General features: G+C 35.8%; 1 protein-coding gene and 1 non-coding gene across 4 annotated transcripts in view; both read left to right on the top strand.

The window, feature by feature from the left end:
- Window positions 1-11,385, top strand: part of GPM6A (glycoprotein M6A) — a 257,004-nt gene extending 245,619 nt beyond the window's left edge. For all 3 annotated transcript variants that reach the window (XM_054701053.1, XM_054701052.1, XM_037526461.1), the window contains exons 5-7: window positions 3,157-3,233; window positions 3,749-3,814; window positions 9,262-11,385. In XM_054701053.1, the coding sequence (XP_054557028.1) occupies window positions 3,157-3,233; window positions 3,749-3,814; window positions 9,262-9,414 (296 nt within the window). In that variant the 3' untranslated portion in view covers window positions 9,415-11,385. The remainder of the gene's footprint in view (window positions 1-3,156; window positions 3,234-3,748; window positions 3,815-9,261) is intronic.
- Window positions 9-117, top strand: LOC119258335 (U6 spliceosomal RNA). The gene has a single exon (XR_005128203.1). It is a non-coding gene; the product is annotated as a U6 spliceosomal RNA (small nuclear RNA).
- Window positions 11,386-14,879: the final 3,494 nt, after the last annotated feature.

Here is a 14,879-nt window from a genome sequence, read left to right as displayed (position 1 = left end):
AAACTTGAGTGCTTACTTCAGCAACACATATACTAAAATTGGAGACATAGAGAGAGAAGATTAGTGTGGCCCCAGTTCAAGAAGGACACACAAATGCATGAAGCATTCCATAGTAAAAAAACAGTGCACTTGGAAAAATTTAATTTTGGGTTACACCAATTTGGTTATTCATACACAGATACACATGGGTCAAAATAATCAGGTTTCAGATTTGTATTGTAGCACATCTTATATACCTGAGCTTGTTGTCATAGCTTCCTGTTACTTATATGCTTGTTTGCAAACTAATTTGCAGTGTAGATTTGTGGTCCATGGTATGTATGTGATGCAGACTGCATTCTCTATGTGATGTACATGCTTTAGATGTACATGCTTATGTATTTGTGTGTTTATATATTTGTACATCTGAAAACATTTATACATGTTTTACATGCATATTTATATTTATATGTAAAATATGTTTAAAAACATACAAATTTTTTAAAGTGTTTGGTTATAAGATTAGAAAGGGTGATGGAAAAAGGCTTTACCAAGTGTCAGTGAAAGAAATGAGGGTCTTAGCCATGTAGGTATTCTCAACGGAGGTAAGATTCAGTCCAAAGTTACCAAGATAATACCTTAGTATCTCAACAAAAAACAAGGAGGCTTATGTGACTGAAGTAAAATAAGAAAGTAGAGAGAAGAGATGAAGTCTAAAGTTTGTGGAACATACAATTATTATGAGTCCATTGAAGGTTGTAGCAATTGAAATTCTAAAGGAAATAGAGAATATTTGCAAGTTTTTGCCAGAAGAGAAATAAGGTCTCATTTAAACTATAGAAAGATCACTTTCCTGCTGTACAGATAATAGTTTGCACAAGAGTGGAAGCAGGGATGCCAGTTAGCACACTCACATAATAATCCCTCTGCGAGACTTTGGTGGCTCGACCAAGGATAGTAACAAAGGAAACATGAAGAGCAGTCTGAATATAATCTGAAGGTTATATTTTGAGATAGACTATCTATAATGTTGAGAGAAAAAGAGGATTCAAAGAGCAGTTGATTTTTTGATTAAGAAACTGACAAGCTTGATATTCTCTTGAGAAGGGAAAGACTTCAAGAAAGGCTTTCTAGAAAGTGGGTTAACCAGGGAGATCAGAAGTTCAGTTTTGAGATGGTGATTTTTAGATGCTTACTAAAAATCAGAATGGAGTTGTCAAGTAAGAAACTAGACATGAATCTGGATTTTGGGAGAGGTTTTTATTGCTTGGGTGATGAAAATAATAGCAGCTCTATGCATACAGAGTTGATTTAGGAATAGTTGCTGATATCTAATATTTAAAACTCTATGAGTCACTGAGGTCAACAAGGCAGAAAGACAACTGAAGACCAGATGCTGAGGTGCCCCACCAACACAGGCAGGGCTGAGCAGGAGCCCAAGATATCAAGAAGTCAGTGAGACTAGAAAGACACAAAGAGTAGATTGTAGATCTATGACACCAAATGAAGGGAACAAGAAAGAAGCATGGTGAGTTGCCTCCAACATGGCTGACTGAGACGTGAATGAGAACAGAGGATTTGCTTTTGGTTCTAACAACATGGTGGTCATTGGCAACCTTTATAAGGACAAATTCCATAGAAATTTGGGCCAGAATCTGACTGGTAAGGGTTTAAGTGAAGACAACACATGGAGAGGAATTACAGTGAACAAAGGGAATGCTTTCTAGAAGTCTTGCTGCAAATGTGGGTAAATGTGTTAGGAATGTGTGTACACACTAGGTCCTCCACAAGTATGACATCAGGAATAGATCAGTATGGGGAATAATAGTCTTTACCAAGATGCTTTCCCAACAATAATAGTGAATTTTATTATTGTTTTTAAAGATTTATTTATTTATGCATACAAGAGCTGGGGTATGGGGGTGAGAGGATTCACCAGAGACAGAGTGAGGAACAGAACAGGCAGATTGACTGAAAAACACTGTTGAGGGGAGCGGCGGGTGAGACAGGAGAGGTCTGCTGTGCCATGTGGGTAACTCCCTGCTGGGATAGAACTCGTGCTGCAGTAGCTGCAGATTGCTTCACAGTGATGATGCTTAACCCCTTGCACCACCAGGGAGGCCCCAACAATAATGGTTTACTGGACAAATCTTATAGGTATTCTTTTCCTCACTCTCAGAACCATTTTGACAGAAAGGAAAGGTCACAGAGAAGTATCTCTACACTTGATGCAGTGCAAGGGGATAATGGTTTTGAACTGAAGATCACACAGACTTCTGCAAAGCAGAATGACAACAGCTCCATAGGAGAGGGGAGCTGATAAGTGCACCTTAAAGCTCAGAATGTGTGAATACACACACATTAAAACTAAATAAAGAGCAGCAAGTGATAAAAGCTTAGGTATGAGTTTTCCCAGAACTTGTGATTTTTTTCCCTTCATGTTTATATGTGTTTAACATTTCAGTGGTTCTTAAAATTACAGAACCCTTTTAGGCTTAAGTTGATCAGTTCTCTTTTCTGCAGTGAGATCTGTGTGTGTCAATCACCTTGCTTCCTTTTAAAAAGGCAGCATTCCAGGCAAATGCTCATAGATTCTGACTGAACAGCTCTGTGTAGTGGCCTAGAAATACATATTTTTGACAGTTCCCAGGTGATTTTGATTGATGTGGATTCATAAACCAACTGGAGCAAGGCTAACTATGAGTGAAATTACATCTTTTTATTTCTCGTTCCTAATAGCAGTGTTTTCAATATTAACTGAGGAAAATGACTCCTGTGGGCAATATGTTTCTATAGAAACATTATGCTACCAGAATAAATTTAGACCCAGACTCCAGCACAGTCTGGGGCATAGTTTCTAAATGATTGTGATGCCTACACCATTATTGTAATGGACCAAGCCAATAACCTACCTACAGTTGAATCCAAAGATTCTGGTAGCTAGATTCAATTGAATTTAGATGGAAAATGTTTTGAATTGCTTGAGGGCTAAATAGCTTTGGTCTTCCTTTCATAATTCTACTCATAATTATTATCTAACAATGAGAACCAGGGAAGAATTTTTCCATTATAACACAAAATGGAATTTGCTCAGATTTTATCAGCAACATTTCTTTTTCTTTCTCTGGGCCCTGAAAACATTTATAATGCTAAACTGTAATTTTCTCCATGCTGTAGGGATTGTGACAATTGGAGAGGAAAAGAAAATTTGCACCGTCTCTGAGAATTTCCTGAGGATGTGTGAATCCACTGAGGTGAATGTTTTTACAGCCTTTAATTTAGTCAGAATTTCAGTGTTCATTTTGTTATTTGAAGAATATATAATTAAATCTATGTTGACTTTTCCCCTTTTTCTTTTAGTGGCAATTTTACTTGCAGCAATATTATTCAGTAATAATATTCACAGGAATCAGATGCTCTGCATAATCCAGTAAAATTTACAATAAATGTTTTAATTTCTTTTTAGAAACTACCCTCTTCATCAAAAATTTTATAGTCACATTTAAAAAGAAAAAGAGTCTTTTATTTTTATGATATTACTAAAGCTATCATTATTAACCATGACCTCAGTTTTAACATGAAATTTCCCTAAAATGATGAAGTTGGAAGGATGTAGAGATGTCATTGTAATAATGTGTTTTCATGGAGGAACTGGTTTGTCATATGCTCACTTTGTAAAAGTTCATATTTATGACATAGGAGCAGTACTGATCTGTCTTCTGCCTGCAACCTTGACACATGATTTGGTTCTCTGTGGTTTCATTTGCAGCTAAACATGACCTTCCACTTGTTCATTGTGGCACTTGCTGGAGCTGGGGCAGCCGTTATTGCTATGGTAAGACCTTCAAGCATTAATGCCTGGTTTTCAGTTTGACTTACAGAGCTATTTCCTGTATGAACAATAATTTATCTGTAATGTCTAAAGTCCATCAAATCCTATTTATTTTAATATCGTTTTAAAAATTGTAGGAGGAGGGAAGATAGTTGGCAAGTAAATAAGTGAAAAACAGAGCTTAACCTAAAGACATTATCATTAAATAAAAATATATTGGTAATTATTTTAAGGATTAAAACCTACAATAATGTTGGCAAATCAATAAAATAAGTAAACACATTAGTAGTTTTTAAAATTGAGGTAATGTGGTATGTATGTTTTAGGAGTACAGGTTCATAACTCATTAGCAGTTTAGATATTAGATAAACACAAAAAAAATCTCTATAGCATCTATGAATTAGTGGGATATTCTGAGTATCTAATTAATTCTTTACCTTTTAGTACACAATTTTTTCCCTTAAATAAGAACAAGAAGAGTCATATTGTCTCTTTTATGGAAAAGGGATTAAATTATCTTTGTTAAAACCTCAATAATTTGGGCCTCCCCGGTGGCGCAGCTGTTGAGCGCTGGGTTGTGAAGCTGCCCGCGGCCTCTGCGGCGCCGGTTCAATCCCCGGTTGCTCCCTGGCCACCAGAGGAGGGTCCCACATGGCGCGCAGACCTCTCCTGCCACCCGCTGCTCCCCTCAGCAGTGTACTTCGGTCCTTCTGCCTGCTCTGCTCCCTGCTCTGGCTCTGGTGAATTCTCTCACCCTCCCACGCTTCTGACTGTACCCAGTGCATGTATAAACAAAACAAACAAACAAACAAATAAATAAATAAATAAATAACATGCCTCTATAAAAAAAAAATTAAAAAAAAAAACCTCAATAATTTGACATCATGTCTGTTAATATTTCTTTGGAAATATTAACAAATCATAGCTACCAAACAGAAAGCACACAAGATTCTCAAAAAGTTTTATTTTTTTTTAAAGATTTATTTATTTATTTATACAAGAGCTGGGGTACAGGCCAGAGGCGTGGGAGGGTGAGAGGATTCACCAGCGACAGAGCGGGGAACAGAACAGGCAAACTGATGAAATACACTGCTGAAGGGAGCAGTGGGCGAGACAGGAGACGTCAGCTGCGCCATGTGGGATTCTCACCAGCCGGCTGGGATGGAACTGGCACTGCAGAGACTGCAGGATAGCTTCACAGTGCAGCGCTCAATCACCTGCGCCACCAGGGGAGGCCCTCTCAAAAAGTTTTAGAAGACATAATAGACTTGTGAGCTTTTACTGGTCCCAGGCCCAGACTAAATATTTTAAAAGCATCTTAAGACATTTTGGGGACACTTATGGATTGGATATTAATAAAAAGATAGTACATGATTGCTGTTAATTTTCCAACGTGTATAGTTAATAAGAGAATGTTTTTATTCTTTTCTGTATACACATTTTAAGTATTTATCTTGAAATATCTGATCCCAAATTATCTTAAAAACTATAATATAGTTAGGTATGTTAGTTACTATCTACTATGTACCGTGATAATATTCAAGAGTATTGAAAATAAGAAAGATTACTATTTTCTTATATATTTAGGTCAATGAATAGCATAAATATTTAAATTAGCTAATATTAACATGAAGAACAGTGGTCTACAAAGGACTAAATTATACATAAACACTACGGATTATGTTCTTTTTAAACAAAGTGATTCAGAGAGTTTGGGAAAGTTGTGAATTCATACCTGAACTGCTAAATTTGCCATTCTTCAGTCCTTGTGAATTAACTGACCACTGACAAACTTTACAGGTTTACTGTGACGTTAGTGAGAGTCTGTAATTTACCTTTTTGTGATATAATTCTTATTGTTTTTAAAAGAATATTCTGGTGCTTATTATGGGCATAGCTTAAGTGATATTATTACGGAGAGCACAATATCCTCTGCCATTCTAGTGAGAAGCACTGTTGTTCTGTGTTGAGTAAATACAATTATTAGGAGAGAAGTTACTGTCCCAAACTCTTTATATCCCTGAAAGATTCCAGATGGTCCTCCCATGTTGTAACAATGACAGGTATCATTTCTTTCCTTAATTTATTTTTGAGCATTATTTTCCTCTTTTTGTTTTTAGATATCTCTATTTCTGTCATTACAGTTATTATTTGGGTAACCAAAAAAGTAAGGATTATAAGTTTTTTTTTAAGTCCATAAAGTTGCTTTCGCCCCTTTAGGTTCTCGCCAAGATTTGAGAACTTACTATGTGTCCAGTCCTGTCTTTTCCTTTGTGACTCATACAAGTCCAGTTGTTCATGGGAAAGTCATATTTCAACAACACACAAATACTCTCAGCATCAGTGAGGGCTTTTGTAGTCAGGTCTTCAGCTCTCATTTTTGTACCCTAGAATAGAGGTAGCATAGAACTCTAGAAGCTTCCCAATACCTCATAACTTTTATGGCAAATTCAATATGCAAAATGGATGAATTAATTTGGATTTATTAATACCTTTCCTTCTGGTGCCATTTCGTTGTCTAATGTGCTGGTGAAAGGAATGCTTTTATTTTTTGAAGAGTGTTTTATTTCTGGTCAAAGACTAAAAATAGGAATGATGAGACAATGTTGATGTGCTAATGAGCCATTTCAGACCAGTTATTTTTAGTGACTTTATAAACACTTTAGTATTAAGATCAGATTCTATTTTACTAAGAATGCTTCTTTAAAATATCTAACAGAGCCAGCCATGTCACTGCTGGGATGAGTTTTCAGATGTTTTATTGATTTAATCATAGTTCACCATTGTAGATATAGTGACTCTAACCCTCTATCTAGAAATTTAGTTTCAGAATATGAGATATTTAATAAAGTCATGTTGGCTGATTAATGAGAGGAATTACAATAGAATAATGAGCAAATAGCATATATTATTAATCTAAACAGTGCTCAGATATGCCCTAAGGAAGTATCAACATGTTCTGGACCGTGATGTTCCAAAGGCCGTGGTCTCAAGCAACACCCAGCTTGACTGAAATTAGAGGCAACATCTGTACATTTGTATTCATATGCTTCTTCCAGTGTGATGGATCATTTTGTTTCACCAATATACACCCATGTGTAAGAAGTCTATTAAAGTACCTTTTGAAACAGTATAGAATTAAGTACTCGTAGCATACAGGTTCATATGAAACTGTAAAAGTTTAGAAGATTTTTTCAACAACTAAACATCCTTTTGGATATCTAAATAGATACAGAGCATACATTCCTTAAAAAATAATCTCTCCATAGTTCAAGCAGTATTTCCAGTTATTTAGCTTCAGCAATAGTTTAGGTCTTAGGACACATGATATAATTACCGCTTCTCTTCCTGGCACTACAGTAGTATTGCTGCTAGTTAATTTTTCTTTAAAACTTACTCTGCTGAAAGTATTGTCAACTGCTTCATGTACATGAGCACATTCAATACCTGTCATGCTATAACCGTGATCAAACTCCCCATGATCTCACTTACCCTCCGCAACACAGCAGCCATCTTTACTTCCATGTTATCCTGAGGAAATTGAGATGAATTCTGCTCTACCTAAACATTTAGAATGTTATCTGTAATTTGAGGCAAGAATTATAAGAATTTGTTTTAAAATTAATATGTGCTCTTCTCCACCATTTAAAAGAGTTGTTAGGGGGAGAAAATTAGTAACTTGGCATTGGAGCAGGTCCCAGGGCTCACTACTCCAGCTGAGTGAGGGAGTGTAACAGACCGGGAGCTTGTGCTCCAGATGAAACGTCTGCAAAACCCATTGAGAGGCGTGGCTTCTGACTTGGAGGATTGAAGTTCTTCAGCATTGAAGGAGGAAGGTCCTTCTCAGTGTTAATAACTCAGGAGTTATATTTCCTGACTGGGGGCCTCCCTGGTGGCCCAGGGGTTAAAGTCTCAGCACTATCAAGCTATTGGCAGCCACTGCAGCAAGAGTTAGATCCAGGCCTGGGAGTTAACACACATGATGCAGCAGACCTCTCCTGTCTCACCTGCTGCTCTCTTCAGCAGTGTATTTCAGTCAATCTGCCTGTTCTGCTCCCCACTCTGTCTCTGGTAAATACTCTCACCCCCACACCTCTGGCCTGCTCCCCAGTCCTTGTATGCATAAATAAATAAAAATAAATCTTTAAAAAAAATTCAGACTGTAAAAAGAAAGTTTTTGAACATCACATCTAAGAATATATTCATTCATTGGCATATATTTTCAGTATCTGTACTTGCTAGGCATTTTCCACAGCATTAGTATTTTAGCAGCAACAACAGAATGCCACGTAAGCTCTGTTATATGTATGAGCCTGTTCAATCCATGAATATATCATGATTAAATAAGCTTTACTGTAAAAATGCCATGGAATACAAGAATGTAACCCACAGCTCCTGCTTGTATGGGGCTTAAAATTTCCATTGAAGAAAATGAAAATTTTCAGAGGAAATTAGCTATTCTGGGAAGGACTGATTCTTATTGATATGCACCATTTTCCCATAATGTGTCAACAATGTTTTGTTATTTTCTTCTATTGTGTGTTAATATGCCACAGTAGTCACCATTTAGAGTTGATTTTACATTTTTTATGTCTAGCTGTACTTTCTGAAAATCAGCTTATCTCCTATCAGAATTTTTTGTTCTTTTTTTACTAAATTATGGATAAAAGTATTGCCAACGCTTTAAAATCCAGAGAAGGTAAATCACTGACAACCTAGTGTCTCTCTTCTATTCATCCATAAAAATCCAGCCTTTGGAAAACTGCTTTAACTCTCCTAAGGAACAAGAGGCAAAGGAAATGCATAAGTGTTCTCATTCCGGAGTCAGTTAAGTCAAATCATAAGCTTCATTACTTGAGGAACTACATTTTTTACTCAAAGCAAATCAGGAACTTTGTTTTTGACCAAAGTTGTGAATGTATATAAATACACAAAAGCTGTATGACACAATACCTATTTTATTGTGGGTTGCAGTCTAGGATAAATTGCAAGATGCATTATGTGGAAAATTAACTTGATAAGTGACCAGAGGCTTAATTTGGGTGCCCATGACCCTTCTTAGTATGTCATCCCATTTATTGAAATTGACTAGACCGAAATTATATGAGAATATGTCTGATTGTGGGTTAGAAACATAAAAACATGAACATGAAATAGATCATTTGGATAAAGGAGAGTTCAATAGACAGGAAACTTCACTTAAAGATTAAGAAACTGTCTTAGATGCTTCAGATCTGGAAAAACAGAAAGAAATGAGATGCTGAAAGAAAAGGGGCTGAGATAGTGTATCATTGAGTTGAAAGAGAAAGGAATTAATTTCATTTCTGTTGTTGCTATTATCCCAGAAAATTTGGTTCCATTTTATGAATGAAAACATGAATGTATAGTTTGAATATTCCTTTCCTGATGCTGAACAGACTTCCACTATAAATTATTCTGCCTTTGATTAGGTCCACTACCTGATGGTCCTGTCGGCCAACTGGGCATATGTGAAGGATGCCTGCCGGATGCAAAAGTACGAGGACATCAAGTCCAAGGAGGAGCAAGAGCTACATGACATCCACTCCACTCGCTCCAAAGAGCGGCTCAACGCATACACATAAATAAAACCCCTTCCTTTCTACCACTGGAATGCATTGGTGTTTAACTAAAGGGCCATCCAACCATCCAACCTTTTGCAAAACAAAATGAAAGTGCTTCTCATCAATGATATGTAGGGTGACTTATGAATCATCCGAATACAATTTTTGTTGTTTAGCACTTAATGTCCGAATTTGTGAAATTGGTGTAATCAGATATCTTCTACAAGCTCCTATCCAGCCTTTTTTCTTCTGTTAAATTTGTGAAATTCATTTAATAATTCCTAAGATCAAAGATACTAACGTTGTCAAATGCCAAGATTTATTTGACTTTTAACCATGCCCCCACATGTCACACATAACACCTATTGCATTATTTCTTATGTTTTGAAAAGACAAATAGCTTTTTATACTTTTTAGTTTTGATTTTGGTAACTAGTTTAACTACAGGTAACCTTCAAAGGGACCATTGTACATTATGAACAACAGACAGAGATGATTCCACAATGTTGCTTCTGGAAATATGGAAAACTTGTTGGAAGATCTGGGCCTTGTTCCGACAGGCCCTGATTAATGTTTTCATCAATCTAAGGTGCAATTTCTAAATTTGTAAGAGTAGGTTCCAAAAAAGTGCTTCTTATCTTTGTTAACATTGTATTTTTTCTCGATGTACTTAAAAGGTATTTCCCTCTGACTACTCATGTTTCTGTTGTGAGCATGTAGAAACAGTGTTGCTAATGCATGGCTCCTTGCCTTTACAAGATCTTGACACCAGGCTTACCTTTTCGAGTTTAGTCTAGACACACTTTCAATGGAAATAACTGCTGTGGGCTATCGGAGAATGACTTCTTTGTGATGTGAGCAGTGGCTGGATTGGAACTTTTAATATGCTAATGTGGAACATTAATTACCTTTATGAAGGTGGTATATTAAAAATAAGCACACTAACCCCTGGGAAGTTGTTTTACCTACTTTAAAAAGTTTTGATGGATTGCACCTCTGTAAACTATCCCTAAAATGTGTATGATATATTTGAAAAGGCTTCCATTAATATAATAGCTTTGCTTGCAGCCTTCCAATCTATGTTGGTTTACCTGTAGTGTTTTTTAAAGTGTGGTCAGAGGCCACTAGCGAATGTATCCTTTTGAAGTATAGTGATATATTTGTGTCTTTATTTCAAGTAAGTCATTTTAACCAAATGTTCATTCATATTCATTTATAAGAAGTACCTATATCAAAGGAATAAAAAAAAAGCAATCAGTATTATTGGACCAAATTTGGTGTTTGTTTTAACCTTGACTCTTCTTTTGATTATTTCTAATGCTACAGGAATGCTGTAAAGTGTCTTTTAAAATGATGTAGCCTGACAAGACATTTTTGTCAGTGTTTAAAAACTAGGTAGTTATTGTGCACTGATTTGACCATTGTGAAATCCTTTCTCAGTGTAAGTGCATTTCTAATAAAATTTATTGAGTGAAACAATCTTTGTACAACGACGAGTCATATGCATCATCCGTAATTTTACAAGTTCTTGTAGTAAGTAGGGGTATTACTAGGGTTCTCTGTGGCATGATTATGCATTCTGTAGTATTATTTAATTAATTTGGGGTTGGTTTTGCTTCTTTTTTTTTACACTTAGACTCTCTTACTGGTTCAACATTTTCTGATATATGCAGTATTACAGCTACACAGCAAAAGTATTAATGGGCTTCTTTAAATTCTATATTATAGTGTTTCATTTATGTGTCCTAACAGTTTGTGATGATTTTTAAAACTGTCCTTTAAACTTATGTAATGATGTTGATGCTTTTGGCTTTTTTTTTTCTGGTATTAGAGTTTGTATTTTCACAAAGAGTGCTTTGTAGCAGGCATTACAATTAATCTGTTTTGTACATAAATGTGCCAACAGCTTGATGGTGGCGTTTTTGAAATGTAGAACCAAGTGCTTGCCAAATGTAATAAATACACTTGTGGACTTTGTGTACTTATTATTAGTTTCTGCAGTGTTTTTTGTTTTATTCTTTTGTTTTTGGTTTTGTTTATTCCTCTTTCCTATGTGTGTGCATTCTTTTCAAATTCAATAGACACCCCTTCCTTAGGATGCTTCTGTCAGCTCAGCTGGCCTAACACTCTTAAGATGCAATGAAAATTCTGTGCATGAGCAGACAGTGTGGGATTCTAGGGGATATGGGGAAAGCAAAGGGGTGAAGACTGGAGGTGATTTCATTTAGCAAATGATAATTCCCAAGTGATGCTATTTTCTTGCCTAATTTTTATTGTTTTGTGTTTTCTTTAGTGCCTCATAAAATAACAGAGAAACAAAAAAGACTAATGCAGTTCAGAAAGAAACATGATTTCTTGGGTCGCTTCAAAATATCAAGGTGAGAGCAATGAAACAAAACATGTTCTAGATATTTTGTTTGGTTTGAATGAAATTTCTTCTGGGCAAGCTAGAAGTGATGACAGTTTAAAAATGACAAAATAATTATCAATAAAAACTGTAGTTTTCATAGGCCTAAGGAATTATATTAGCCTTCAATAGTTGATGTGTTATTATGAATGGCAACTTGGCAATTTCATGTGTTTAGCTTATGATTATCTAAAAGAGCAGGTTTTGGGGGGAAATATATATCATATGAGGAATCTTTTTTAAAAGAAAGATAAGAAATCTAAAAACCAAGATTAGATCAAGAAACAACAGCCTATAAAATGGTTTAAAAAAAAAGTGCAAAGAACAACAGAGACCAAAGGAATTATTTTCTTCAGCATTTTTTTTGCCCTCCACTCAAGGTATTTGAGCAAAGACTCAACCTGCAGATCTAGAGACTAGAACATCCCGGTATCCCCTAGGAGGTGGAGACAGAACAGTAGGGGAACTCATCCCTCTCAGCTACCCGGCATTTCTACTCCAATGAGAGAATAGGAAACTTTTTTGACTTTCAGAGAACGGTTACAATCTATTTGCTTTTTTATTTACTTCAACTATTATTTTTGTTTCCTGGAAGTCATCTTGATGAGTATTGGGAATCCGAAGACAAATCCAAATCTATGAGTTAATTCCTCTGAACCATTTTATGTAGGTTGAAGGAGCAATAATCAAAAGAATGCACTGAATGAGGAGCAAATTTGCTTTTTGTATGTGTCATTTAAGGGACTGAGTATGTCTATGTAAGCACCAGATTTGTCTTACTGATTTTGTTGTTGTTTGATATGTCCAGACAGTGCTGGTACGTTTCTCTCAGAAAGAGCTATCCAAATTTTCATAAATAAATCAACATTCCCATTTTACTGGTTCATTAGATCCTTGCCTCACCAGTGAAGGGTCACCCACATGATCTGATAGAAATGCATTGACACACTTTTGTGCCTTCTGATGGATGAAGACTTAGAGTTGATAAATGCCTACTTTTTTTTTTATCTCCTCTATTTTTAATGCTGACACTTGTTAATTCCTCTGTGAAATTTGTTGATCCACACCTGATAGCATAAATAATTTACAGAGTAACATCTAATCAAATATACTGAAAAAGATGCCATCCTACCCTTCCACTATTTAAATGGAGAGAATTTCCAGAAACAAGAAATGAATGACAAGAACCTCCCATAAAGAAAAGTTTGACTAGTCCAACAGATTACTTTGATATGAGCTGGAATTATCACCTCCTTGTTTCTTTCTTTCTTTTTTTTTTAGAGCTATACTTTTATGTACATCTGTTTTTCAAACAGGACAACATTTTAAGGAAAAATTAACAAAATCAACCATTTGAAAACATACAGAGTAGTGGCGTATAACACACTCACAATGTTGCGAAGACTTCACCTCTAATGCCTCCTTCTTAACTTCCTATTCATCACCATTCTGAATGACAGAGCAATAGAGCACAAGTTCCCCAGCCTTTGAGGTTAGAAGCTACATTTGTTTATACACGCGCGCACGCACACACACACACACACAATTGACAGTGATTACTGTTCCATGGGTAGAATATGTCTTTATTTTTATGAGAGTAAACTTAGTGCTTGAAGTAACAATAAAGAGATTTCTTCTAAACCAAGTGGACACTTAAGATATTGGTGTAAGCACCCTGACAAGTCAGTTGTAGTCATTGTGCTTGTATTCTTTCCTTCAACGTTTTGCACCCTACCCCACCAAGCACCGAATATCTAAAACTCATGATTTATAACAACAAACCATGTCAACTTCTATTTCCTCACTTTCCAAGACACTTCTACAGCAATGCATTGCTTAATGATGGAGATATGCTCTGAAAAATAAGTTAGGAGATAATTTCATTGTATAAATATCATAAGGTACAAATTACACAAACATAGATGGCATATTCTATTGGGATCACTATCATATTATATGGTCCAGCTTTGACCAAAAATGTCAGTAAGCCACTGTGCTGTGCTGGGACCATATATTTTTTGCTCACCCAATTTTTACAGCTCTTCACTGCCCTTAGCCATCAGTTCCCAAAGTAGCTAGCTTATATTGCATGGCTCACCATTGTAACACCTCTTTAGGCAAATTCTTAACTCCATTGACCCTCCTTTATCCTTAAACTCACATATAAAATAGCAATCCTGGTTTAATTCATCCATCTGTCCATACCTGAACTTGCATAACTAATATGTTGGATAAAAACACGTGCCCGACTGACCAGTCCCACCTCAGCTCAGTTGAGTTCTCAGGACTGTCAACAAATATCAACATTTTAAAAATGTAGGCTATCAACTTCTGTAAAAGACCAATAGTGTATATTTTAAATTTTGTAGACCATGTGTTTCAACTGCTTAGCTTTACTATTATAGTGTTAGAGCAACGACAGGAATATGTAAATAAATAGGCATAGCTATTTCCAAAAAAACTTTGTTTACATAACAGATGGTGAGCTAGAGTTAGCCATTGTTTGCTAACTCTTCTCTTAGAATGTTCACTATTGTACATATTCTGGGTGGTTACTCCATCATAGCTTTCTATTAAGATTATCCAACTTTTAATACTTCCTTTCTACTCAAAAAGTTAGAAATTTCTTCCTATTTCAGGAAGAATGAAAAGCCATCAAAAGAAAATTGCCAAAAGTTTCCATCATTGATCTATTAATCTATCTGTGGAAATGTATATCATCTATGCGTTTTCTCTTTTAAACATGGGTGAATTGCTCTTGTTTCTAGGTGAAAATAGAACAAACTTGATATATTTTAGATCTCATCCCTTCTCATTTATTTAATCCCTTCTCATTTATTTAATCCCTCCTCATTTATTTCCCTCTGTCCATTCTCTCCTGAATCAGCACATTATCGCTCGCTAGTGGCTTATTCCAATCTTAGAACAAGCAAACAACAAACCCAAACACCCTTTCTGATTCCTCATCTATGTACATCCAGCCTATTTCTCTTTTCTTTACAGAGCATCTTTGAAAGAGAGGTATAGTTACTTCCACTTACTCTCCTATCATTTTATCTTATACTCCTCACAATCAGTC

This window comes from Talpa occidentalis, unplaced genomic scaffold (assembly GCF_014898055.3).
Source record: "Talpa occidentalis isolate TD23 unplaced genomic scaffold, MPIMG_talOcc4v2.1 talOcc4.4, whole genome shotgun sequence".
NCBI classification, from domain to species: domain Eukaryota; kingdom Metazoa; phylum Chordata; class Mammalia; order Eulipotyphla; family Talpidae; genus Talpa; species Talpa occidentalis.
This window is presented reverse-complemented; position numbering and strand designations above follow the sequence as displayed.